At 37.6% G+C, this 27,013-nt stretch overlaps 3 protein-coding genes across 9 annotated transcripts in view; all 3 read right to left on the reverse strand.

Moving 5' to 3' along the window:
* Nucleotides 1–1,110: 1,110 nt before the first annotated feature.
* On the reverse strand, nucleotides 1,111–2,066 carry LOC132701888 (small ribosomal subunit protein uS3A). Its single transcript, XM_060670148.1, has 3 exons — nucleotides 1,600–2,066; nucleotides 1,383–1,540; nucleotides 1,111–1,327 (listed from the first exon to the last, which is right to left on the reverse strand). Exons 1-3 carry the CDS (start codon nucleotides 1,994–1,996, stop codon nucleotides 1,154–1,156), a joined length of 729 nt encoding a protein of 242 aa, XP_060526131.1. The 5' UTR covers nucleotides 1,997–2,066; the 3' UTR covers nucleotides 1,111–1,153.
* Nucleotides 2,067–4,192: 2,126 nt separating this feature from the next.
* On the reverse strand, nucleotides 4,193–6,033 carry LOC132702573 (crossover junction endonuclease EME1). 2 transcript variants are annotated; one of them, XM_060671305.1, is made up of 5 exons: nucleotides 5,485–6,033; nucleotides 5,246–5,436; nucleotides 4,651–5,192; nucleotides 4,403–4,598; nucleotides 4,193–4,356 (listed from the first exon to the last, which is right to left on the reverse strand). In XM_060671305.1, exons 1-5 carry the CDS (start codon nucleotides 5,855–5,857, stop codon nucleotides 4,195–4,197), a joined length of 1,464 nt encoding a protein of 487 aa, XP_060527288.1. In that variant the 5' UTR covers nucleotides 5,858–6,033; the 3' UTR covers nucleotides 4,193–4,194. The 2 variants fall into 2 exon arrangements, with proteins under 2 accessions (XP_060527288.1, XP_060527287.1); XM_060671304.1 differs by having other exon boundaries at nucleotides 5,246–6,033.
* A 303-nt stretch (nucleotides 6,034–6,336) lies between these two features.
* The window catches only part of LOC132702572 (uncharacterized), a 102,083-nt gene continuing 81,406 nt past the window's right edge, over nucleotides 6,337–27,013 (reverse strand). For 3 of the 6 annotated variants that reach the window (XM_060671303.1, XM_060671301.1, XM_060671302.1), the window contains exons 3-11: nucleotides 16,132–16,241; nucleotides 15,568–15,726; nucleotides 15,386–15,501; nucleotides 15,109–15,320; nucleotides 13,889–14,059; nucleotides 13,519–13,832; nucleotides 10,432–10,657; nucleotides 9,332–9,566; nucleotides 6,346–8,567 (exon numbers count right to left, since the gene is read on the reverse strand). In XM_060671303.1, the coding sequence (XP_060527286.1) occupies nucleotides 8,430–8,567; nucleotides 9,332–9,566; nucleotides 10,432–10,657; nucleotides 13,519–13,832; nucleotides 13,889–14,059; nucleotides 15,109–15,320; nucleotides 15,386–15,501; nucleotides 15,568–15,726; nucleotides 16,132–16,241 (1,681 nt within the window). In that variant the 3' untranslated portion in view covers nucleotides 6,346–8,429. Of the gene's footprint in view, nucleotides 8,568–9,331; nucleotides 9,567–10,431; nucleotides 10,658–13,518; nucleotides 13,833–13,888; nucleotides 14,060–15,108; nucleotides 15,321–15,385; nucleotides 15,502–15,567; nucleotides 15,727–16,131; nucleotides 16,242–16,386; nucleotides 16,543–17,909; nucleotides 18,131–27,013 lie in introns of those variants that run through there. The other 3 variants (XM_060671300.1, XM_060671297.1, XM_060671298.1) reach the window with 3 other exon arrangements.

Here is a 27,013-nt window from a genome sequence, read left to right on the forward strand (position 1 = left end):
CAAATTTCGTCTGGAGAAATGGGATTATTTGTAATAAATGTTGAGCCACTTTGTTTTATTGTTAAAGGCATTTTTGCGTTGCGAGGTGAGCGGCGTAATCTTAAAATCTCCTCCAAGTTAAAAAGGTACTTTTAAACATCGTTAGTTCAATGCGTGTTGCCTGCCCACGTATACCTGTAATTTGGTTGCCTAATTCCCAAAAAAAAGTCAACTCACCAAAACATGTCTTGATTTTTTCACTGCCAGCAACAATTTCTAACACTAAGTTTACTATTCTGGTTGAAATATTAAGTTTTTTCTCTGGTTTTGTTGTGGTAAAATTTAAAATGTGAGTGAATGGTTTTCGTTTTGAGTACGCGGCGGCAGGATTTGTATCTCGAGTGGGAAATTAACGTAATAGTAATTAGGTGTTTTTTTATATTATTTTTGATTTTGCAGAACTGTGTTTGGATTTGGTATTTCCGTTTTGTAATAGTTTACCCGTTAGCCGAATTATTGGACCAGTACCGGGCGTTTTGTCTACGTATTTCTTGTTTCTTATTACTGACATTGATCATTAAACCTCAAAATTTAACTTTTAATTACTTTCAAGTATTCGCTGTTGTGTAATAAGTTGCATTTTAACAACAACATGCGGTAAATTTAAATCTGTTGCCTTTCATATAGAATTTGAAATATGTATTTTACATGTTTTTACGAAACGCGTTTTCGAAACTTTTTCCAAAACGTATGATTTTTGTTGTGCAAGATTTGAGAGCTAGGTGGTAAATTTTGAAATGGGGGTAAGAATTTTCCGTTTTCAAAGTTTAAGTGTAATTCTGTCGACTTATTAAATAACGTATTGTTATAAACTTTAAAATTTACTTATCCAATTACAGAAATATGCCCTGTTATGCGATAATGATGACTAATGAGACTGCAAATTTTTTTATAGATAAAACTTGTAATTGCATCGATGTTTTTTAATTGGTGCTTTCGCCAAATATTTAAGAAGTAATTTTTAACCTCAAAATTAATGTAAAGGCCTCAAAACGCTATAAATTAATTTTAATTGTTTATATTAGACTCTGCAAATGGGATGATTTTATGGACCAAGTAGAAACAAACAAATCTTCACAAATGGTTTATTTAGAAATTATACATAATATAAGGCCTACGCCACTGCAACTGGTATCGCAGGGGGAGCGTCCAATTTCACAGCTTTAATTTCCGAACTCGGGTAAGCTGGCAGAATTTCCTCTTTCGGCTCGACAACCGACACATTGTCAGGCAATGGCTTCTTGGGGCCGATCTTACCGGTTGCGTCATAGGGCAACATGATTTTCACCTGAAAGTAGGACATAGTGCGGACTTTTTCATATTTAAAAAGTTGAAATTATTACCTTAATTCCCAAGACACCCTGTCTGAGCAACACATGCCGGGTTGCAGTGTCGACATAGTCATTGCAGGGGTCGCCGGAGTGAATCATCAAACCATCTACGAATTTCATAGATTTGGCTCTCTGACCTCTAAGTTTTCCAGAAACTACAACCTCGCAACCTAAAAACCACAAAGCTCCAATGAAAAAGACATAACCAACAATACATCTCACCACTAACCCTTAGCTCCGCATTCCATAATGTAACGGAGCACACCATAACAAGCTCTTCGGACAGCTAAGCCTCCAATCAATTTGAACCTCAAAGATTCTGCCTGGGCAATGGCGCACAAGCCGCGGTTCGCTACTTTTTCTCCGTACAGCACGACAGAGTTTTCGGGGAAATTAAAACGCTTCTGCACGACGGAAGTCAATTCACGTATTCTTCGGTTTTTCTCACCCAAAACCCGATCGGTTCTCGTAGCCATTATGATGATTTCCGTGCGTGTAGGAGTAACGCGGACTTCTACACCTGAGTATCCATCTTCTGATAGCTCCCTTGTCAAAAACTCGTTGAGTTCGGCTTTGAAAACGCCGTCTCCCACAAATTTACGCTTTTTTGATATTGTAGTAGCCATTTTCTGGAGGAGTCGATAGCAAAAAGAAACGGCCACGCGGTTCGTCGATTCTAGAGACTTTTGGTTAGTTGCTTGTTGGTGAGCCTGCTTGCCAATCGTCCTTTCGCTTTTTTCAGGCCAGCTACCCAATAAGTATTTCGGTACAGTTCCAACGTTTTTCATCTATGGTCATGTATATCCAATTTGTTTTTTATGCTGCAAGGTATAACCTTAACGTTTGTAAATGATGTAAATTCTATTCTTTGGGAGGAATAACGAAAATATTTATTTATTGCCGCATCCAAATGGTTAACCTACTCGAAGTACAAAATTTTAAAGATATTTTCATTGTTGCAGAGTACACAACTTAAAGAAGATGACCTAGGTGTATTCATAGATTGCAGAAAAACATTGAGTAAGTTTAGTAAGTGTCTTAAGCTAAGAATATAGTGAAAGAATGGTGAAAGCAAGGAGCGAGCAGCTCCACAATCCATCAAGCAAGTCTTAAAGTGCTCAAATATAGTAAAGCAGCAATGAAACATCGCAGTTGAATTTGCTAACGTTTTGCAAATCATCCTTTTGATTTCTTCAGAGCTTAACCGAAACTGGTTCACATTTTACTATGTATCTGCTTATAATATATTGTTTGAGGGGGCAGGAGCTAAATGATGTTATTTTTCGTCATTGTTTAGGATGACTAATTCCCATGACGGGTAAAGACTATAGATTCTCGGATTTTCCATTGGTTAGTTTTATCTAATAGAATCTTATGTCATGTCCGGTTTCCTGATTGTGCTTGACACTTACTGATATTTAAAGCTTTTCCACATTCTTTGAGCCTAGTTGATATTTTTCATCTGGTCTAGCCAATGTATTCTTTGCCGCATGTGCATGGAATGCTGTAAACTCCTGGCATCTCAAATGAAATTTTTGTCGAAGATGTTTAGAGATTTTTGGACAAGTGGCAAATCTGGTTTTGACGTTATATTTCTTAAGAACTTTTGAGATGTGGTCAGTGTTTTTTTGAATGTAAGGAAGCAATTGTGGGATTGCTTTCGGACGCATTGCTATTGGACAGTTGTGGTGAAGTGTATTTTGTGATGGAACCCTTAATGTCTTTAATGTGGAAATTATTAGAGAAAAATAGAGCAATGAGTCCCAAAGCAATGTCACACTTGCTTCTGGTGGGTCCACGTTATTTGCTGGGCTGATTCTTGTTCGATTGAGTGGACTGTATTTTTCGATAACTTTATTTTTTAACTTTTACAACTTAACAAACTTTTACAACTAACAAACAAAGGAAAAAAAACATGAAAATGAATAACGAAGCTTAACGTTTGCTAGCACGGGTTGTAATGTCGAGACCCAGCGTCCCGTGGTCTCTCTTAAGGGTCGGCAGCGAAGATCCCTTTTTTGCAGGCAACCTTTTTTTACGGTGCTCGCGATGTTGCCGTTGCTGGGCAGTTTTGAGGATTGACCAGCTTCCTTACATTCAAAACAATCAGGGCTATTGTTCTGTCAGAGTCCCGCATATATATTTTGTAATGATTAATTACAAGTGAAGCTATTGCGTTTTATTCATAGATACGATTGCAAATAGCGATTAGGGGAGATGGATATTTCGTAAATTTAAATAAAGATTGTGCCATCTATTGGTAAAACGTGAAATTCTTAAGGCATCACAGGTTGCATAAATCGATTTCTCGATGTAAAGCGCCATCTGTTGCTAACCCTTGATACCAGTTGGTTCGCTCGTTACTGCGATTCCAAGAAATCAGCACCATTTATCGGTGCGCAAACGAATTTCAGGAAATTTTGCGCGAAGTGCGAAACTCTTTGGTGTAGCATACTGCCACCAGATAGCGCGTAACTTGATTTTTCAAGCAAAGCGACATCTCTTGGGGAGCCACTAAACTATTTAGTTCTGACTATCATCAGCAGATGACGCCGAGTTCAAGAAATAAGCGCCATCTCTCGGCGAAGTACGGAGCTCTGTAGTCTGGCGTGCTGTCGCTAGAGGGCAGCTAAACCTAACCAAACAAAGCGGGTATTACCGACAGATGTCGCTAATAAAGACGAAATAACTAATTAGTTCCACGTTTTGCGAATAGATCACATTCCGTCCTTAAATTTGAATCGCAAATTCCTGGGAAGTGATGAAAAATGAGTTTATATACATTTAAGATAATTTTATTTATCAAATACAAAAAATTGGTAATTCATATTTCCAGATTACTTTCGTGACAGAAAAAGATATATGCTCTTCTGCTCAACTCTGGACCAATTTTTCTGGCCGCTGTTATAGAACCAGCATTGCGACGAACAGGAATATCTTGAAGCAACTTCTCCTTGGCCTCGCGCGTTTCGCAACTCTCGTATGCCTGAAACAGATAAACTGACTCACGTCGAAAAATTCTACACAGTTACCTTCAACAAAGAGTTCAGTGTCGGATAATGGGACATGATGGCTTCTGATGTTTCCAAACTCGCCAACGGGAACATTTTCAACACTTGACCCCACAGCCTCCTTAAACCGTTCCCGTTCGCGTCCACCTTGACGCAGTCTCTATTGTGACCTTCCAAAAACTCATCCTCCTGTTGTATCTTTCGTGCCTTTTCGGCCCTACACCGAGTAAACACTAAAACCTATGGTCACAATAAAATCAGAAGCTCACTTGTAAGGCGCTTGCGAGACCGCTTTGGTACATTCTGCGACGAAAATGCCTAGCTCCTCATAACTGTTTACTGATTTAAAGTAACAGTTTCGGCACAACACTTGCAACTCGACCAACGCCAGCTCCAAGTCCTTACGATTAACCTGGGGCAACACTGGATTGCGGATCGTCTGGGATCCCAAAATGGCTGCTTTAAACTCCCGATTCTGCTCAGCTTTGAGCTGTGAGTAATACTTATCCAGGTTGAGCACAGCAATAGTGACGTGCCTTATATTAGGGAGAGCCAAAAGAGAGTGGACATGACCAACCAAAGTCCGGTCCACTACCAATTCCAAAAATTCCGACAGGTCAAGCACGAGAAGATAATATTTTTCATTTTGAACAGAATCATTTAACCCCGGTACGTTTCTAATCCACCTAATACCGTTTGGAACTGATTGTCTGTCAATAACATATTTATACCCACCAGTGGTCAAAGCGGCTACAATAGCAGGTCCATAACTTTTCTTTGATAAATTTTCATCTATCTCGGCCGTAATGTACTAAAAGCTACACTAAAATGCACAAATCGAAACAAGATAATTGACTTATTCACCTGGCCACATTGATCGGGTTTAATGCATGTTTCTATCACTCTTGCAGCTTTTTTCATTGCCCGCTCTTGTTCCTTTTGCTCTTTTTTTCGTTCTCTTTCTTTAATTTTTTCCGCCTTTCGCAACTCCTTTTCTGCTAATAGCCTTCCCTTCTCAAGCGAGGCCAGTTTCTTTCTATTTTTCTTTCGAGGTTCTAAAAGAATACCTTGTTTTGTAACACACCACATTTTAGATTCCATACTTGAAATCTGTTGCGAACTCAAGTTGTTTTCCACGCCTGCACCGCAGTACTCATGTTGACTACCACCTCCATTCGAAGAATGCTGAGAATTGGTGCGACTTGACCTATTCAACACGTCATCCACATTATCGGTAAAGTCGTCGATAGCAAACTCCGATCGAACGTCTTCCTTAACTTCGCTTTCGACTGGCTCGTATATAAAATCGTCATCGGAGAGGTCCAATTCATAAAACCTCTTGTCTTTGATATGGGAACCCGCCGCTTGCTGTGTTTCGCTAAAAGGCGATACAAATTTACTAATCACTTCGTCGTCAATGTCCACGGTTTTGCTGGAATCCGACGAATCGCTCAAAATTTCCACGAAACCGTCCATCTTCGCAGACTAAATCATGTCTAAAATACTAGGTTATGTACTATGTCCTCCCTATATATTAAAAATTCCAGGAGCAGCGGTATGCAAAAGAAGCGATCGCCGTGAAAATTGAAACCGATTTAAATAAAAGGAGAAATACCGGGAATTTGCACTCGGAAGTAAAGTGAAATTACTGAAAAGGTTTAGAGATTATTTAATGCAATTATACACTCACCTGCATTTTCGATTACGCGTCACTCTGCAAAGTTCTCATTACGCAACGACCGGGTACTCAATTTTCGTAAAAACATCGAATACTAAACCGAGTCCCCGCTATAATAACAATACTATAAACAAAACGTATTCGAGAATTCTCGAAAACGGCAGTGACTTCTTCGGCAAAGCCAACTTGAAAAAAATATAGTCCTTCAAAGCTCGAGCGGGCGACGCAGTCTGCTCGTCCGCGTACGTCACCCGTCCTACATCCCGCAGAAGAAAATCAATGCGTCAGCGTAAAAACGGGTAGAAAACAAACAGACGGCGCAAATGCTTTTAGTTACTTTATTATGACATTAAAAAAAAGAGAAATAAATTACAACAATTAGAATAAGTCTACGCTAAAAATACACGGTAAAATTAGCTACTAACCTACAACTACTTTTCGGTATATTAAATTTGGCCCTCGATCTCGTCGAACCGATAGGGAGACGACAACAAATTTGCCTAGTGTTTTGCCGCTCCGAACATTCTATAAAAATATTATCCAATTCCTAACGCTAAGCATAACAAAAACGCCTTCATTAGTTTACCGTATTAGTAAGGAGACTGAGAGAGATTCTGTTAATTTTAACTTCCTTTGATTGTTATATATTTTTTTTAGATTTATTTAAACGACAAGGCTAAATATAAATTACGCGTCCCGCTGCGGGCCGGCCGCGGCCCGATCTCCTCCACATACACGCACACACGCCTATATTTACAAAACAAAATGAACCGTTCTCCAACTTCTTTTATATAATTCAGGTACTATGCATTCCGATAGCAGCACTACAGACCACAGAGACCCCGCTCCCCACACGGATTCTCGTAAAAAAAAACAACAACGCCGGACGCCATTTAAAAAAACGCTCGGAGTCAAATCGGATAAAACGGCAGAGCAAAAAGCGCCGAATAGGGAACCCCTAAAAAAACTTTTTCCTTTAATGAGGACGCGACCTCCCGAGCCCGACTCGCAGATGTTTATCTGGGTTTGGGTAAAACCGAGTAAATCTACGACTTTGAGCCGGAGGCGCGCCACATCCCGCCCACGAATGATATTATTGCGACCCGCACAGAGTGTCCATTTTTTTCGACCTTTCCGTCATGGAGGATCGGGGGAAAGGGAGAAATCGGTTTTTTCGTACAAGGCAAAATTGAATTTCTGAATTACGGGACAGAAGCGGAATTTAAAAAATTTCAAAATTTTCAGCTCCTACGAATCTTTTATTATTTATTAAAGACAGACGAAGCTTCAAGTCGATTTTTGAATAAAAATTACCGTTTTTACCACTTTCGTTTCAGTGTAAAATTTTTTAGTCGTGGCTTCGAAAATTGCTACGAGTTTCCTGCTTCGCACCATTAACACCATTATAAACGAGTAACAAAAAAGACGCAAAAACTTGTCCTTTGCCACACCTCGCGCAGGGAAAAAGTCCAAAAATTTGGACACCCCGTACGACAACGTACACCGTATATAAATTTTAATAAAAGACGTCACCCCGTATACGAACCCGGAAAAAACGGCGAAAAACAAACGTTTGCGCGCTACAGAGGGAACAATCGACGGAACCTTAAGTACGCACTTTGACGGCTCAAACGTCAAAGAATACTAACACGCTGCCTATCAACTTAAAAAACGATGTGTGATTCGCCTACTGTGATGTTTGCTTTCGAACGTGTAATATCACTAAATACCGCGACGCGCGCTTTTTCGTTTTCCCTTTATTCATATAGACATCACTACCATGGAGATAATCTCGGCTGACGTATTAAAAAATAAAAAAAACCCTACGAAATAGATAACGCCTAAATGTCAATCCCGACCATGGACCAGAGCGGCGAATTGCTCTCTTATCTGTGATATTTTAAATACACCACGGCTTTCCTAAAACACGCGAACAGTAGTAACGTAATATGTTTAAGTAATTAGTTAAAAACGAAAAAAAAAACAAAGACGTCGCGTCGCACAATGTAGACGCGGTCCCGCCCCACTAACAAGAAAAAAAAAAACGTAGGTACGTAACAACCCACACACTGTATGTATAAGAAAATATATGAATGTATATAAAATAAATAAGTAAACGTGTAAACGGATTTTAAAGCGCTAAAAAACGTGGAAAAAAAAATAGTTGCCGCGCCGTCCGGGCCCCGGGTAAAAGCGGGGGCCCGGACGGATAGGGTCCCCCCACCCCACCCCGCCCCATCCCTAACGCGTTGGAATAAATAAATAGATTATGTATAGGGAAAAGGGAAAAAGCGTACTTGGAATCGTCGGAACGCGTAAAAATACGGAAGAGAGAGCTGCCCCCGCAACCGAGGCGGCGGTCGAAATTTATTATAAGGACGCCGCCCGTTTCGCGGCCGCCTCCGCGGCGTCCGCGACGTCGTCGTAGACGGGCACCTGTCTACGTTCCGCCACGTCTCTGAGATAAGCCCTCGCGCGGTTGTAGTCTTTTACCGCGTTCTTCGTAAGCTGAAACGGTAGTGAAAAACGGTCCCCGTCAGTAAAAAGGAAGAAGAAGAACCTAACCCTAACCTAGTTTTTTGTTTTTGTTTCCAGATCGATTTGATTAATTACATGATAGTTTAATACTTTGTTCCCATATTACTGTTGTAAATGTTGTAAATTATCAGTCTGTTGAAATGCAAAAGCTTTGATTGCAAAATTATTACAAAATTTATTCCTGAATATTATTCACTGTTTTAGATTCCTGTATCTCTTTCCGATTTTAAGATATTTGCTGTTGCTTGTAGTTGCGCCTTGAGACTGACTGTAAGTTGAAATAATAAATAAATCAATATTTCACCAAAAACTAACCCAAACTGAAATCCAATTAAAATTTACAAGTCTAGTGCAAAGTCGAATCGTCCGATTTTGCAACAAAAGAAAAATTAATAAACAATTTAAAGACTCTTCAGAAAGTTCCGAAACAAGGCAAAAAAAAAAACAATAAACATATGATAAACAATAAACCAATAAAATAGACCAATGAAACAACAAATGCCAATACGCATTTCCTGAAGTTTTAGAGTTTTAAAACCAGAACTCTTCGGATAATTTTTTGAAAATCACCATGACGACAAAACAAATAGGAAGACAGTATGTGACAAAAAAAAGATTCGAAATAAAATTGGCGATTTAAATTATAAAACTTAAAAATGTTATTCTTTTCATATTGTACGAATATTTCTTTGTAATTTTCGGAAACAACTTACGCCGACAAAAAAATCGCTCACCGTCTCGTTAGCGACGACACAACCCTCCATCGGCAGCTGCTGCACGCAGAGCACCACCTCTTTGCCGCTGCCGATGTAATGAGCGGCGAGGATCATCGACGTCAGCGACCGCGTGTCGCTCGTTATCACGAACAGCGCCACCTTGCACCGATCTATCGTACCTTTCCACTCGGCGACGCTCGACTCCCAGCCATTGCGTTCCGACGCCGCTGACGACGACGAGCCGTTCAATTCCCTGCGGCGACAATTTTTTCACTTTAACTTGCGCCCCTATATATGAACGAAAGTTGGAGCATTTTTCCTTCCGATTTATTTCTGCCATTGAATTTTATGAATGAAAGTGCATTTTCCTCCTAGTTTCAAATATATATTGGCGGCTGGGTTATTTATTTTTGGCAGATTTTTTTATCTAATATTGAATGTAAGAAAATTATATATTAAAATGGTAGTTATCCGAGCGGAAAAGGCTACTGCTGCGACTACTACATAGTAATTCCATCTAATAAAACATTTTATAACACTTATAGTAGGTGGAAAGATAGAAGATGCTATATTTAATTTAGTCTTTAAGGCTAATTTGATTTTTGACATCCTTACATCCAATATTAGATAAAACGCCGCGACGATATTTCAAAATTTGTCAAGAATAACCCAAACAACTCATATACATTTGAAATCACATGCACATTCAAATACAGGGTATTCAATTTTCAGATAAAATTTTTGTTTTGCTCCAACTTTCGTAATTTAAACATAACTATCAATCAATATCCATTTAGTAATTTATAATAGGACACCCCGTAGATCTTTCTTTTGTAGTTTTGTTCATATTGGCCGCTTGTGAGTTTTTTTTAATTGCTTTTAGTGCAGTCACATTTGATGATGACTAATTGTTTTTTTTTATTATAAACATATAGGAAAAATAAAATTTCCTTGGGATAAAAATATTTTTTTTATTTCTATAGTAAATATCAACTTTAACATTTACGGAGGCGTTGCAGTAATTTGAAAATATTGTAAAAGGTTTTTAAGTGCCGATTTGTTTTTTTTCCTAACTGATTTTTCTTTTTCCGAGGGGCCCCACGTTTCCTATAGCTCACCTGACCGCCGGGTTGTAATACTCCAAGTGGTGCCTGGCGAGGACGGGCACCGCAATCTCGTCCCTCCATTTCGTACCCGTGGACAGGCTGCCCCCCAAAAACACGTCGTAACCGCGTGACCCCGCCGCGGGGGGCGGCGGCGCCCGCGCTTGCTCCACAATGCAATTAGATGGGTTGTTGTTGTTGTTGGTTGAGCACTGGCGCTGAAACGACTGCGTGGCCCATGCTGCGAAAAACATAACGGCCCCCCCACCGTTTAAATATCGCCCACCACTGCGGTCAAATCTCTCAAACCGGCACCCGAGAACTATATACGTATTGCCAATTGTCTGGTTTCCAGGTATAATTTTTTAGGGAATCGACATGAAAATTTCATCAAAAAATTCCTAGTGGGGCTAAAAAAGCCACCCGAATTAGCGCACAGTATTGAAGTTTGCCGAATCAATTATAAGGAAATTCCCTATATATAAAATAAATAAAATAAAATATAATATAAATAAAATATAAAAATAAAATAAAAAATAAAATATAAAATTGCAGAGAAATTCAAATTTTTACGACCCACCATAATAGAAATTTACTACCTGTAGACATAGGCCCCACAATTTGGTACCACTATTTATTATGCAATTACACAAAATTACATTTTGTACACCTCGCAAAACGTAGTTTTCCAATTACAGGATAGAATTAGTAAGTGTTTATCGACTTCGCGAAAAATATAGTGTTGGGAAACGAGAAATAAGGATGAATTAAAGACGATGGTTGAGCAAGGTATCAACTTGCCATAGGCGAAAATTTGCAAAGTCCGAAGGGCTTGGCAACCATTCAAATATCTAGCCGGCAGCTTAAACAAGCAGCGTTGGAAGCAACAGGCAGTTTGATAATGGGAAATTTTACAGCCTCCAATGGATGATCGCAAAGTTGCCGAGTTTGCGGAAGTCACTTTGGAGGATTTAGAGGCCTGGAGAACCAAATTACCGTTGATTTTAAAGGGTTTACTCTCCACAGAATTATCGTGAGATGCCAAATAAGACTTTCGCATTAAAAACCGAGAAATATACGGGGAAGAAGATAGCAAAACAACGATTAACTACTTTACCGTGTGCTAATATGCAAGGTGAGAGAGAAGATTCATAAATACATATTAGGAAAAAAAAATCCTCGGTGAGTTAACAAATTACCCGTAGAACGGGTTTCCAACAAGAAAGTGTGGATGACAACAGAAATTATGACAAGATGACTGACATATTTGACAATAAAATTAAATAACAAAATAGAAATAGTCCGGGAGCCCTGGACCTTTTTTCAAAATGATAAGCAAGAAGCTGATTCTTTGGAAATCGTTTCATTTCATTAGGTAGCTAACTATACGCGCAGGTATAAAATCATGTCAATTTAGTTACCATACCAAAATGATCCGCAACAGTTTGGTTTTTAGTTAAATCTATAGATATTGAAATATATAATTTGAAATTAAACTTGGCCTACAGACAAATAGGTTTGGTATAGAGTGGCCACCCCCTCAAAGTTGTATCTATTATTTATTTATAAAAAGTGATGAGCAACATGCTAAATTTTTTACTGTAGCTTGCTAATAATTTTTATTAACAAATGATCACATTGTCCTGCGGTCAAACACTACTTCGCATTGTCAACCCTTAGATCAAGGAACGATTCAGAATTTAAAATTGACTTTTATCAAAATTTTTTCATCAAAAGACTTCAAACATTTATAGACCACAGTGAATGTGATTTTGAAATTTCGAAAAAAAAAAATTAAATTTAACCGATGCCCCTTGTATGGACAACTGCTTGTAAAAAGGTGTCTTCGGCTACAATAAAGAGATATTTTTCAATAAGATACAAAGATACGACTTGCCCAACTCTTTCCAGAAGTTTGTAATGAAATTTTAGATTTGGATAAATTCGCTTCTATTGATAACGATTTGCTTATAGAGAGTCCTAACTTCGGTGTTACGGAAATTGTTCAGGAACTGCGCAATAATGATGAAGATAAAAACTGACGATAGTAACTATAAAATTAAGAGACACATAAAATTATTTACTCAGTAATATGGTAAAAATTTTATGGACATTTCACAAATTTTATCTACATGTGAAACGTACTTTGAAAAAGTAAAAAGTATATTTATATCTTGCAAAATTTATGTGACATGTATAAATAATAAACATGTATATATATCACAGAGTATATTGTATATTGATTATTAAAACAAAGAGGAAACCTTTAAAAAATAATGATTTATTTGTGAGACGCAAAACCGGAGAATAACATTTTTTGAAAAATAGTAAATCAGTTAGATTTTTTTTCAAAATGTCTTTTTATTCTTATTTAAATAAATTTCTACACGACCATTGCAAACGTGAAATATTTCTTTAAACAGTGGAAATTTTGGGTGCTAGATTGAGAAATTTACCCCACAGTGCGACGTGCAATAAAATAAAAGTGCGACAATGTTTACGAAAACCTCGGGCGTTTAACGAGCCCGTCCACAAATTTGGCGAAGGCGCAGGAGAATTCTCAAAGCGGTTATCTTGAAGTTTAGGTTTAATAGGTGTTTTCTAATGTCGTTCGTAAAATCGGTGAGCAAGTTTTCAAACCTAATGCAGAACAAATATATTTATTATTTTATATATATTTATATATTTTTTATATTTTATCTTAATCGATTTTGCACAACTTTCAAAAAATATTTTTAAAATGGGTTTAAAATTTGTCGCTTTTCTTTATAGGCGACAAAAATAGTAACCAATGTTATTATTTTTGGAAAGAGCAATATTTTATAATTTATATAACAGAATTTAGAAAATTGTAGCGGTCTATCTTATTAGCCGAATTTTATTTATAAATTTAATATGTTGCAGCAATTTTGTCAACTTTTTCTTTGATCGGAAGATAAAATACGCTCGAGAACCTTTCAATTTTCGCCAGTGGTGTCTCGTGAACGCCATCGGACCACACAGAATTAATCTCGCAACACTTTTGAAAACTCAAAACAAGGTGCTCGAACCAAAATCATAATGCAACAAGCGAGGAAACGGTGTCAAAATCGGAGCAAATACCTATGGCGTTAGTGAGCGGTTTGACGAGTACCGAATCGACCATGTAACGCGTCTTCAAAAGTGTGCAGGACCAGCACAACGAGCTAATAGAATGGAATCTACCGTCGGTGGTGCACATTCGGCAGCCGTCAGTCGACAGTTCCGCCATCAGTGCGCAAAACTGCTCGAAGGTTATGCGCGTGTTGGGCCTCGAGTTGCAGTAGTTGCGCAGCTTCGTGTCGTCCACCGAACCATTGGTGATTTTCCTGTAGGCGTCTCGCACGTCGTACAGCTGCATCTCTCCCCCGTACGAATCGTAAACCTCCCTCAGGAACCTGAGGATTTTTATTTAGTCCGGGACGATACTATTATTCGGGATCTAATCACCTACCTGAGCTTGTAAGTCAGCTGATCCTCGGCGCTCGTCTCGTTCAACGTGACGTTCCTCAAAATTTTCGCAGTGCATTGAAGCGCCGTCGAAAGACTAGTATGTATTTGTACTCCCCGCGACCTAACCAAATCCAGCAAACTCTTTTGGCCCTCGACCAGGTCGTAGTATTCCCTGAAACGGTACGGGACGTTAGAACTACTGCATCGGCAAACGTGCAAAAGGACGGTCACTCCGAGTCCTTGAGCCTTCCTTGGCGTTTTTAGTTGCGCAAGGATTATTTTACGGTGTTTTGTAGCCGACAAAGTGACAAAGCGTTATGTATTTTTCCGTATCGAGAAAGAATGCTAAAATTTTTTTTGGGTCCCCTAACTTAAAGGTTGGGTTTATTAGACACATTTTTTTGGTCTCCTAACCTACAGCTCAAATTAGACAGTAAAAAAGAATTTTTACAAAGAATGCCGAATATAATTTCCATTGGTTATAAATCCCATTTTTCTATCTATTAACCTAAGGTTTGGGAGTTAATTCGGTAAAACGGTGCGGGACGTTAGAACTACTGCAGCGGCAAACGTGCAAAAGGCCGGTCACTCCGAGTAATAATAACTTGAGCCTTCCTTGGCGTTTTTAGTTGTGCAGGAATCATTGCAGGGCGTTTTGTAGCCGACAATGTGACAAAGCGTTATGTATTTTTGTGTGTTAAAAAAGAATTCTAAAAATTTTTCGGTCCACTAACTTAAAATTATTTATGAGACACATTTTTTTGGTCTCCTAACCTACAGCTCAAATTAGACAATAAAAAAGAATTCCGAATATAATCCCATTTTTCTATCTATTAACCTAAGGTTTGGTACTTAATTTGGTAAATTTTATTTATTTATTTATTTATCAACGGGCCAACCGGCCAAATAAAATAAAACAAATACAAAACAGAATGAAATGGACAGATAAAGACTCAACTCTAGTATGACAAACATTGGTTTTTCAAAATATTAATATAGGAGTCGACACGACAGTAAAAACACATATAACAGTAGCAAAAGCATCAATACATTGTTATACAATAGTATTCAGAAGTCTGACAACCGGACAGTTTCACTGACAGTATTTTTACTTCTTTCTTAAATACTTTTGTACCCTGGAAGCAGTCAAGTTGGTCCGAAAAGCGATTTGCTAGTGCGGCTGATCTAGTAACAAAAGAACTCTGCCCATGGAGTACTCACTTATCGCTTATAATTTCACCCATAATACTTTGTCCTATCCTGTAGGGCTGTGCTACCACAATAACACATCGTCCGCTAGCTACCAAATAGGCTACTTCCACCATTCCAACGGTGCTCCGCGTCTGACTGTCGATCATGAACAGCAACACCGATGCCGATTGCTTCGCGTCGTGTTCCTGCGCCAACAATTCGGGGGCCCATATTGACACTTGCTAAAATATATCATCCCCCCCGTGAAAAAACGAAACCCTCCGACAAAAGGCGGGGCGAACCTTACAGGATTGTAAAACGATATTCCGTGTTTCTGCAGTTCGGGTATCGCGGTGTCCGCCCTCCAGGTGGTCGGGTTACAAGATCCGCCCAGGAACACTTCACACTTGTTACTTAGGCACTCTTTAAAAAAGGTTTCGCGTTAAACTCCGAGGCCGTTTCGTACGTTTAAACGGGCGGACGACTTACTGTTGTTCGCCTTCTGCTGCGACAACGGCTTCTTGTACGATTTGGGGCCTTGGTTTCGCATCTCGCGGATGAAGAAGCAAAATTCACCGAAGGTAAGGTAGTTTTGGCTGGCCCCATTTCGGCGGCTGTACTGTCTCGCGCACTGAAGCATCTTCGAAACTGCAAGCGCCGTTTGAACGATCAGGACGTCTTAATTTTGTGGTAACATTTCAAAATAAACAGCTTTGAGGTTAACATATCGATCGCGCTCGAGTTTCTTTTGTTTACAGCGCACGGTTGCCAGATCTGACGACCGATTAGGTTTGACTATGATTTGATTATGGTTAAATCGGTGCATCTAAACGTTTCGATATCGGGAAGCTCGACGCGTAGCAGAAAATTCTCCATTATTAAAACGAGATTAGTACGAGATAGTATTTTGCGGTCGGATAGAAGCAATCGCAGACGAGCGTATTGCGGGTTGCATCGATCGCGAGGCAACGCGCTCGCTCATATTAGTCCTATGACTTTTAGGATTCAAAATTTCTTGGGGTTGTCAACGCGTAACGCAGAGATGCGACTTACTTTGAGTATCCGACGGGAACAGATGCATGTCGTTGAAGAGGGCCTGGACGGATTCTTCAGGAATGTGTGACGTATCGCCTAATCGCAGGCAGATGGCGTTGTACACCTCCCTGAAACGGAAAGCGTCGATCTTAGACGACCGCACTTGCGTCGAAGTTTAAAGTTTGCCCGCACATATTACGGTACCGTCGACCGTCAACGAACAAGAAATAAAAACCAGAGTGCGAGTTGTTCGGTATCCGTTAAACTACGTACCAGTTGGTCGGCGTGGATGCTTTCGATTTGAGTGGCCACGACCTGTTCAGCTCTTTCCTGTGTCCCATTTTTATCATTTTTCAGCCGATCATTCGGGCCGCCCGGCGAAACTCATCCGTTCTCGAATAACTTACACGTCAACCACCCAGCTTTCAACTACAAAATTCGTTAACATGACACCGCACAAGTATTCGAGATAAACGCGGATCGATTAATAGATAAAGGCGCGATTCTATTTTCGATTCGCCCAGGTCGCGATCGCAAAAAATGTAATCGCGGTCGAACTTGTAAACAAATCATCGCGGAATACGGTTATCGCGGGTTGTACGTTTTGACCGCACCCCGTAACGATGCGATTTACTTCTGCAGAACCCGGAGTCACTAGCGGCAGAGTTGCCAAAGTATATCGTAGTTTATCGTCTTTGTGTAAAGTCAAATATGTGTTTAATAAGTTCATTAAACAAGACGCTTTAAAAGACAGCTGCCTGCTTACAACAACGCCGATACCTCGATAAACTGTATTGATAGCAATGAATTAGTGACTTAAAGAAAAAAACGTAATGATTCTGGACATGATGAGAAGAAAAATATATTCCTTATATCAAAACCTGCTGTGAATAAACGGATAAGCGAGCTAGAAAAAGATGAAACTAATATAATTATTTCCCGTGATATATTTGTCAAATAAGTTTTAAACGCCACAAAATAAATGCAATTTAATTTAATAACGAATTGCGAAAATCGAATATTATGGCAAAACACATTCAAACGGCGCTCTAAACGAAAACTATAAACGAATTTAACACGCTCCAAGCCAAATCTAACTGTGAATATGGAACAAATGCCAATTCCGGCAACGTTGCCGGGTTCCTCCAAACGTAATTTCCCAAACTGCGTTTTACAAGAACGTTATACGCGTTTACGACACGCGGAAGTGATTACAAGTTCGCGCGAGCGACAACGGAACACCCTGTAGTGTTTTTTTATTGCGATTGTTTTTTATCACATTTTAATAATAATGCCAGCTCACGAATCATTATTTATTAGAACAAAATCTTACAGACGAAAAATGCGCAAAAAAATAGTTTAAAAATATGTTTTTTTAATTACACAAGTAAAAATTTTTGTAAATTTTTGTAAATTTTTGAAAATCGGCGGTAGAGAACAACAGGAACGTTTATTAGGGCACAGGACTATTATTAAAATATATGGGCCCCATCCAAAACACAAAACATCCCGCAGGCTCTCTCAAGAGAAAAAAAAACGTTAAAATATGGATTTTTAACTTAAACGATGATGGAGTTGTAGACACAAATGATTTTAATCTTCTATGACGAATAAGAACTAAACTTGACGTAGGTCTAGAGATATTTGTTTGACGGCCTGCTCCGTAGCTTGAAAACAAAGCATTCACGGACCTATTTATTGTTTTCAAATTTAAAAAAAAACACAACACAAGATCAAAAACACGTTACTCAAATCGTTCAATTTTTAAGTTTTTTGAGAGGTCATGAAAAACTTACACACTGAAAACGACAAACCACACCCGACAACACAAATTTTCACGGCCCCATAACATAACCTCGGGCACCCCTCGGACGTTGGAAACAAAACGCAATTGTTGTTTAGCAACGAGGGCCCATTTCAAGCGCGCGCTCACACACACACACACACGCGTCTGCCTCAAACCGCAACGCCGATTCAACTGACGACCGATCGGCACCGTAGCCTTTTGTTGATCATAATTTAATATATTTATTTAAGAGATTTAACAGCGGAACGGGAGAGGGGGATCGACGCCGATGCGCCGCGTTCGCGGCCCGATCCGAATCCCATTGAGTTTTCTGCAGATTGTTCCGCGCGGGAGCTTCTCGAAACGGGTCAAACAGGGCAAAACTGCGATGGGAACATTTTCCCAGAAACCTCGTGCGACCATGGAAATTCCGATGTAGGAAGTTAAATCAAATGTAAAATCTAATGGTGTGAAGATCGAATGGAAAATCAAATAAAAAAATTAGACATTTTATTTAACACAGGGTGTTCGGAAATTGAGTTCGGAAACTTCGACGAAAGATTCAACGTGGTAAAATGAAATCGGATTTTTTTTCCAGTTAAGGCTTATCAAAATTGAACTGAGGTGGCTTTTACTTGATGAAAATCGATTTATCAAAATAAATAAGAACTAAAAGTTCATATTTTCCAGAAATTATATATTTCCACAAGACAATTGTTTCGACAACACCGTGTCTTTATCAAATGTAATCAAAATATAAAATATATAATTTCGTGAAAATCTGAACTTTTAGTTCTTATTTATATTGCCAAAATCCATTTTTTTGAATTTAATTTTTAACGCAGCGGAACGGATAGGTCGGGGCGGACCTCTAGCTTGGCCGCCTCGCTCACCAGACCTTAACCCGATGGACTTTTTTTTTAGTATATGAAACACCTATAACAGATATCAATGACTCACGATAAATAATTTTTTTTTTATGTAAAAGAAAATGTTTGAAAATGAATTAATTGTAATTAGAGTTGTATATATTTTTTATTTTCGATAATGTTAAATGAATTTATATGTTACATAAATTAAATATGTTATTGCCTTGGCTAATGCCATTTTTTAATTTTTGACAAGTCGAATTCAATTTCCGAACACCCTGTATAACTGAAATACCGAACATAAATGGGAAATTTAATGCACAATGTATTAAACTTATCTAAATTCAATCGCACCAAATTAATGTCCGTTTGACTTAAATTAATTGCAATGGTGTTATACAAATTTGCTGCTTAAATTTATTAAATTATCCAAAGATATAAATATGAACGCACGAGTTAAAAACAACCAAAATAAGTGCAGTTTTCAGAGCAGGTAGCAAAAGAGAAATGAACAATTGCAGACCAATCTGTATATGTTTTAAACTTGAAACTGCATTTTGTTTGCTCTTCTGTCATTTTCCACAAATCACACACCACAAAAACTTTTAACAGAGCCTTTGTTGCCTCCTATTTCGGTGGAATTAGATGACCAAAGGTTTAATAAACATAGAATAGATACATTTTCTCAAAACAACACGAATACATTCACCGACATGACCGTCAGAACTGTGTAATTAGGCATTTTATAGAGGGCCGTAGAAAGAGTTTATTTTGTTTTGTTATTTTATTTCATATCATAAGGCAAGGAAAATTTTCTGTATTATTTTCCTGCGAAATAAATATTATTTTTCTTGTGGATTATCAAACGCATTTTATCAGAGGCACCTAAAAATTAAATTCAATAGATTTTTTTCCCTGGAGGCGGTGGGGACACGCGAATTCGAACGAGATCGCTGCAAAAATAGCCGCCGGCCAACGAGTTATACCTCGACGATCAAAAAAGTCCGCGAAAACTATTCGAACCTATGATGTCATTCAGGTGAAATTCGCGAACCGCTTTGATCGAGCGGGCCGGGCGCGTATGAAATACAAATTATATTTTAATTCGCGCGCTCTTTTTTCTATTTTAAAATCGCAAAAATTCAAACGCACTAAAAAAGAAGTTTTGCGAAGTTTTTATTTGGTAGTCATTATTTCGTTTTCGGTATATACAGAGGGGATTTTTAATGAAAATATATACAGTGAACGGCTAAAATATGGAACAAAATTCATTTACTAATCTTCTAGTAAACGGAAAATATAGTTTTTTTTTTTTTTAATTTAGAAAATCGGTAACGAAATTTTAATTTTTACTGGATATGGAGACAATCCGAGAACTCGAGAAGTTTGTAATTTGTTTAACGCAAAATAGCCAGGAACACCCATTACAAGATCTACCAGTGAATAAAGTGAGAGATAGGTGAGCTAGGCAGAATTCGAAAATGGATTTACGTAAAATATTGTTCAATTAAAAAAAAAAGAACTTGGTGTCAACATCCACTATTTGACAAGCCCTGTATATTTGCTATATCCTGCCTGCAAAAAATGCGCAAGAAGAAATTATGACAGATTCACTGTATATACTGTTATTTACATTCAAGATGCGAATTTTTGCAAGGCATACAAATTTTACGATTCGATTTGGATAAGTAACATCTATCTTTTTAGCTACAAAAATTTCCCATATTATATGAAGTTCAGTTCTTCATTAATTGGGCGTTGCGTATAAGGATTGCGAATCGAGTGGCGTATATAGTCAAATCTGGACTTTTGATGCGGACATATTATTAGATACAGATCTTTGTTTATTTATAAGTAACAATAACGTAATAAAATTAAAAGAAAACTGTTACTGGACCAAAATTGCTATATATATCGTTTTTTTTTTTTGGTTAATTTATATTTATCTATATAAGGCATTCGACTCGCAAGGTTATTTTACACGAGCGGAGCGGAAATGTCCGACGTGGCTCGGATCCGTGGGAAACGAAACTGACGTGTTAAAGTGGCATACGCTAGATCGGCGCGTAATTGGGCATTTTACAGACTGTAGTAGAAAAAAATTATTTTGATATCAATCAAATATAAAGACCGAATTAAGTCAAATATTTTAATAAACTTAACCATACTTAATTAACAAAGGTGTAGTACCAACTGTTCCTCTTGAACCAAGTATTACGTAATATTTTGTCTCTACTTACCCCAAAAATTTTTCTCTATTCCAAAATTTTTTAAAGTGGGTAGCACGAAAACAAGGTACAGACTTCTTACTATTTCACTTTGCGTCCGTCGCGCAACGCCGTCGAACAACAACTCTTCTTCTTTGCTCTTCACAAAGAGTTGGGCAAGACTACTATGGCCATTCGCCCATTACCGACATTCGTCGAGGAATTTCTTTTTTGGTCACAGATCAACAATTAACAAAAAATCTATTACCAACATTCATTATCAGCTTCCAATATTGGACTTTGACCGATAACAAAAAAACGGCCTCCCCCGCTTACCCCGCGGACCATCCGGGTCCATCCGGCCTCCATACCGGCGTGAACAGGAAAAAACCGAGGGGCCGGCGACGATTACATCTTTAAAACACTCACTAGACACTAACAACACTAAATCCACTCTGTGGAAACCGATTCCATAATTATTGGGGACGATTACAAAGGATTCTGTCGGGAGCGAACGGAGGCTAGACCGCCGTATGCAATGCTCACCGACAAAATCCCAACAACTCCTGTGTCGGAATCCGGATTCGTCGTGACGTGCCGGGGTCCGAGCGGGATCAAAGGGTTTCTTGCGTCGGGCCGTCTCAAAGCGTTGCGGTTAATTTAATATCATCGGTGCAGCGGTGGTTCGTAACAAACGGAGTTTTTTTTTGCCCTTTGCTTTTAAAAGCTGGCCAATACATTCTAGCCGCACTAGTAATAGTTAAAGTGACCATTTATTTTTTAACTCAAAACGGGACAAAAAAAATTTAAGCTTCAGGTTAAACGTCTGGCGGGAAATTCAAATTTTAAACAGTATTTTTTTTAATTGTAGTCAAATTAGGCAAAACTTTTTTGTTTTCGATTTCGCGACAATAAAAAATATTTATTTACGTTACTCTAAATCGATATTTAAAAACTGTTTAAAATTTAAATTTCCTGCCAGACCTTTACATTTAGCCTTCAGGCTAACAAAGAAAATAAACACAACTTTTTAATTTTCTTTATTTAAAGTGTTACTTAATGGAATTATACACTATAATTATTTTCATATTAATTAAGTAATTAAAAAAATAAATAAATAGTGAAAAATTAAAATCGATCACCAGCTTTACTAATCAAGGAACTTTGATCGGTCAATAATTATTAAAATATATGCAACGCATTTTTTTAAATTGTTTTTATACTTTTCAGAGGAACAAATCTGCTTTAATAAAGTTTGCGACGACTTTAAATAAGAATAAAATTCTTGGCACGTTTTTTTTACATTAACCTTAGTTATCAACATCGCTTTCAACACTGGAACCTGTAAATGATTTTTTTCGGATGTCCACAGTTTGTCCATGAGAGAAAACACTCTTTCTACTGGAGCATTCGTTCCAGGTAGACATAAAATGTATTCAATTAAAATACAAAAATTTTCATGTTTAAGATTGTTAGAACGAAAGTGTTTGAATACTTCCACCCAACGAGTTTCTGTTGAGACTTTTAAATTACTCCATTCGGTAATTTTTTGGGTAGTGACGTAGTTTGAAATTGTGTGAAAAGCATGTTTATACACATAAAACAAATATATTAAAAACGTGGTTTCCCCAGCATGCTCTAACCAACTCAAAGTGGGAGAATATACTTATCTTTTTCTATTACACAGAGAAGTAAACACTCGCAATAAATAAAACTACAATTGCATATGCAGTTTTTTGGGTATAAGAATGAGGGTAAGTCATTAAATTAATTTACCTGTGTTACACCTGATTGCCACGTACTATTGACTGGAGAAATGCTGGCAATCAGGTGGGGCTACATTCTACATGTTATTTACTATAGATTTTTACTAAATTTATATGGTGTAAGAATAACAGATGAGAAATAAAAAAAAATTAATTAAATAATTTTTTTTCAGTCGGTGACTTGTTTGTTAATAAATTTTATTATTGAAAAAGTATGTTTCATCTGGTATAGCGATCAGGACAGATTTTTACAGTGGGATCTTAGACTATTAGTAGTTAATTTTCCATTTCTGAAGATAATTATTTAAATAATTTATCCCCCGGTGTGCCGCAGCAGGGTTTCCCGTGTTTTACATTTTTCCTCATCGGCGTTTACATTTTCGCACGAAAGTATGTCAAACCGTTTAAAACCCATTCAAAACAAACGCGACTGAACCGCGAATACCCCACGTCCGCGATGTCAACGGCAACCTTGGGGCGTCGAAGTTGCGACGAAAATCAAAATAACACGTGACCTTAAACGTCACTGGCACTGCACCGGTGTTCACAGAAAATATCATTGTCAAAATACCATAAGCTTTAGAAAAATATTATTATGGAAGTTTTCCAAATACTCGGATTTTCACTGGAAATCTAAGTTTTCTGACCATTTTTGACAGAGTTCTTATTTTATGTGAGCCCTCTTCAATCACGGGCGTTGGTATCGCCGTGAAAAATTGCGGAGATATATGAGGCACTTCTATTGTTTATGTATAAGTCGGCCGCGCATATAGCTGTCAATGTCAAATAAAGCCGTCACAGAGAAGAATGATTTCCTCAACACTGAAATGTCAATATAAATTAATTTAATTGAAAAATACGAACTCCAAGAACCAATTAACATTTTAATTTTATTACTATTAATTTATATTTATAATATTTTAAGTTTTTGTTTGACAATATATAATACTTCAACCTGCGATACGCAGATGATAGAATAGTATTCGCGCATACAACAAAAGGCTTGCAAAAGCTAATGGACAAAGTTACAGAGACAAGTGAACAATATGGAGAAAGATATCAATGGAGCAAATCTATACACAAACCAAACAAGAATCCAAAAAGAGTCTCACAATATAATTACTTGGGAAGTATTCTCAAGAGATCGGGTGCAGAATTGGAAAGGCTAAAAGTGTTTTCTTAGCTATGGGCCATGCACGCAAAAGCCACAACCTCTCATTGGAAATAAAGAAAAGACTCCTAAAGTGTACTGTGCGGTGTGGAGACATTAACCTTAAAACAGGAAACCATGGCCAAACTCCAAATCTTTGAAGGCCGACTCTACAGGAGAATCTTGAAGGTACCATGGACCCAGAAGGTTACTAATGAAGAAGTGTGACGGAAAATGAAAACCGCCATAGAAATATCTGGGTCACATCATCAGGAACAAAGAAAGTTATGGAATTGCTGCGGTGTATCCTTCAGGGAAAAATTCTCTCTTGGCTAGCCAATCTTCGAGCATGGTTCCGTACAACTCTTTGGGATTGCAAGCAACAAAATTCTCATAGCCAGAATCATCGCCAACGTTCGCAGGGGAGAGGCACCCTAAGAAAAAGAATACTTCATCGTATACAATTTTCGAGGCTTTGATACCATTTTAAATTTAAACCTTTTTTTAAAAGCAAAATATACATTATTTATATATATATATATATATATATATATATATATATATATATATATATATATATATATATATATATATATATATATATATATATATATATATATATATTCTCACGTATTGATTCACGGATGGAAAAATGTGATGACACTATATTCCGGGATATCATCCGTTCGCTCGTTGAACTCCGACTGGAATCCTGCATCCGACTGGAATCCTGCAGATCTTGCATCCGACTGGAATCCTGCAGACGTTTCGCCAAAATCTCACTTGGCATCTTCAATGCTCGCGTTCCGAGTGTTCGAAGTGTTTTCGGAACGCGAGCATTGAAGATGCCAAGTGAGATTTTGGCGAAACGTCTGCAGGATTCCAGTCGGATGCAAGATCTGCAGGATTCCAGTCGGATGCAGGATTCCAGTCGGAGTTCAACGAGCGAACGGATGATATCCCGGAATATAGTGTCATCATATATATATATATATATATATATATATATATATATATATATATATATATATATATATATATAAACATTTCTTGATTAATAAAAAATGTGATTAACGCTTATTTTTACAAGTATGCCATGAATGTTAGTTACTATGGCAACCATTGTTTTCGCAGTTGTTTTAAGTGCAATTACAAATGTAAGTTGTTATTGCTGTATCAAAAAATTGTCACATTTTGTCACAAGAAATATCCAAATTTGTTCGGTTAAAAAAAACTAAGAATTATGTGAAAATGGTGCAATTTAGCAATGAGGAAAAAGTAGACATGTTACTGGTGTTTGGAGAATGCAGATGCAATTGTGGAGAAGCAAAAAGAGTTTACGCACGGCGTTATCCGCATAGAAGAGTCCCCGATGCAACAACCTTTTCAAGTTTATGTAAAAATTTAAGAGAATATGGCAGCTTCATAAAACCTAAAAGAGATAGGAACAGGACGGCTACAAATGATGACAATACTGCTGCTGTAATTCAGCAGGTTGATAATAACCCCAAGATATCCCTATCAGAGATAAAAGAAAATACCGGTGTTACCATAAGTTCTTCGTGGAGAATTCTACATAGAAACTCTTTTCACCCGTACAAAAGTAAACTAGTTCATAAACTACAACCAGGCGATTATGCTAGAAGAATGTATTTCTTAGCGACATTGTCCGATTTGTATAGCCAAGATGCAAATTTTCTCTCGAAAATTTTATGGAGCGACGAAAGTCGATTTCAAAATAATGGAATCGTTAATAGACACAACTGTCGTTTTTGGTCCGAAAACCATCCTCGTTGGATTACAGAAAGAGGTAACCAACGAATTTTTAGTATCAATGTTTGGTGCGGCATATTAAATGGATTCCTTATTGGACCTTACCTTTACGAAGGAACTTTAAATGCAGATCGCTATTTAAGATTTCTTCAAACTACACTTCCGGAACTATTAGAAGAAGTGCCTTTTGACACTAGAATGCATATGTGGCTACAGCAGGATGGAGCGCCTGCACATAATGCCCAAATAGTAACGAGGTATTTGAACCGAGAATATCCCAATAGATGGTTTGGTACTAATGGACCGGTAAGGTGGCCGGCGAGGTCCCCGGACATTACACCACCAGATTATTTTTTTTGGGGCTACCTAAAAAACGTTATCTATGAAGAACCTATCGAAGATATGGCTGATCTCATTAACAAAATTAGTGCAGCGTGTGCCGCTATCACAAGAAGGACTCTCCTACAATTTTGAACAAAATTTTTGAAATGTCTTATTATGTAGTTAATTGCAATAATAATTTTGGTTATTAACTTGTAGGTATTTTACTGTTTTTTCATTTATTTATCATGTTATCAGAAATAAATAAAATCATACTAAAATAGTTGAAATCTATTGTTTGTAATTGCACTTAAAGCAACTGCGAGAACAATGGTTGCCATAGTAACTAACATTCATCGCATACTTGTAAAAATAAGCGTTAATCACATTTTTTATTAATCAAGAAATGTTTACTTTAAATCGGTATAACTTAGAAACGGGTAAAGTAAATAAGTTTGAGTAAATAACAAAAAAGTTTTTAAATAATATGTACTTTTGTATGCGCGTATTTCCAAAGTCTCTGCAATCGAATAATTTTTCGACGCGTCGCGAAGCCCAGCTCTTTGCAATATCTACTTGACCCCACACTTTGACTAATTTTTACATAAATTAAATATTTCTTTTCGTTTTGGAGTTATTGGCGTACGGAGTTTTAAGTGAAAAACCCTGTATATATATATATATATATATATATATATATATATATATATATATATATATATATATATATATATATATATAATAGTCCAGAGGTTATCAAAATGTGCTACATGTGCCATTGTGGTAAATATATCGCCATGTGTAAATGGATTTTGCTCTATCTAGTTCAGAAATACGGTCTTCTTGATAAAACACTTCAATTTGGACCACCGCAAGGTGTTTTTGTGTTTAATTAAGCTTTATTAAGCCTTTAATGAGCTCCGAGTACCTATGCTGCCTGGTAATAATCTAATTTCAGCGTTCACCTGAGCGGCAAATTCGAATTTCAAATCTTATGGAAATCCGAGCGTATAATGGCGGTTTTACGA

This window comes from Cylas formicarius, unplaced genomic scaffold (genome assembly GCF_029955315.1).
Source record: "Cylas formicarius isolate icCylForm1 unplaced genomic scaffold, icCylForm1.1 PGA_scaffold_5__7_contigs__length_24384050, whole genome shotgun sequence".
NCBI lineage: Eukaryota > Metazoa > Arthropoda > Insecta > Coleoptera > Brentidae > Cylas > Cylas formicarius.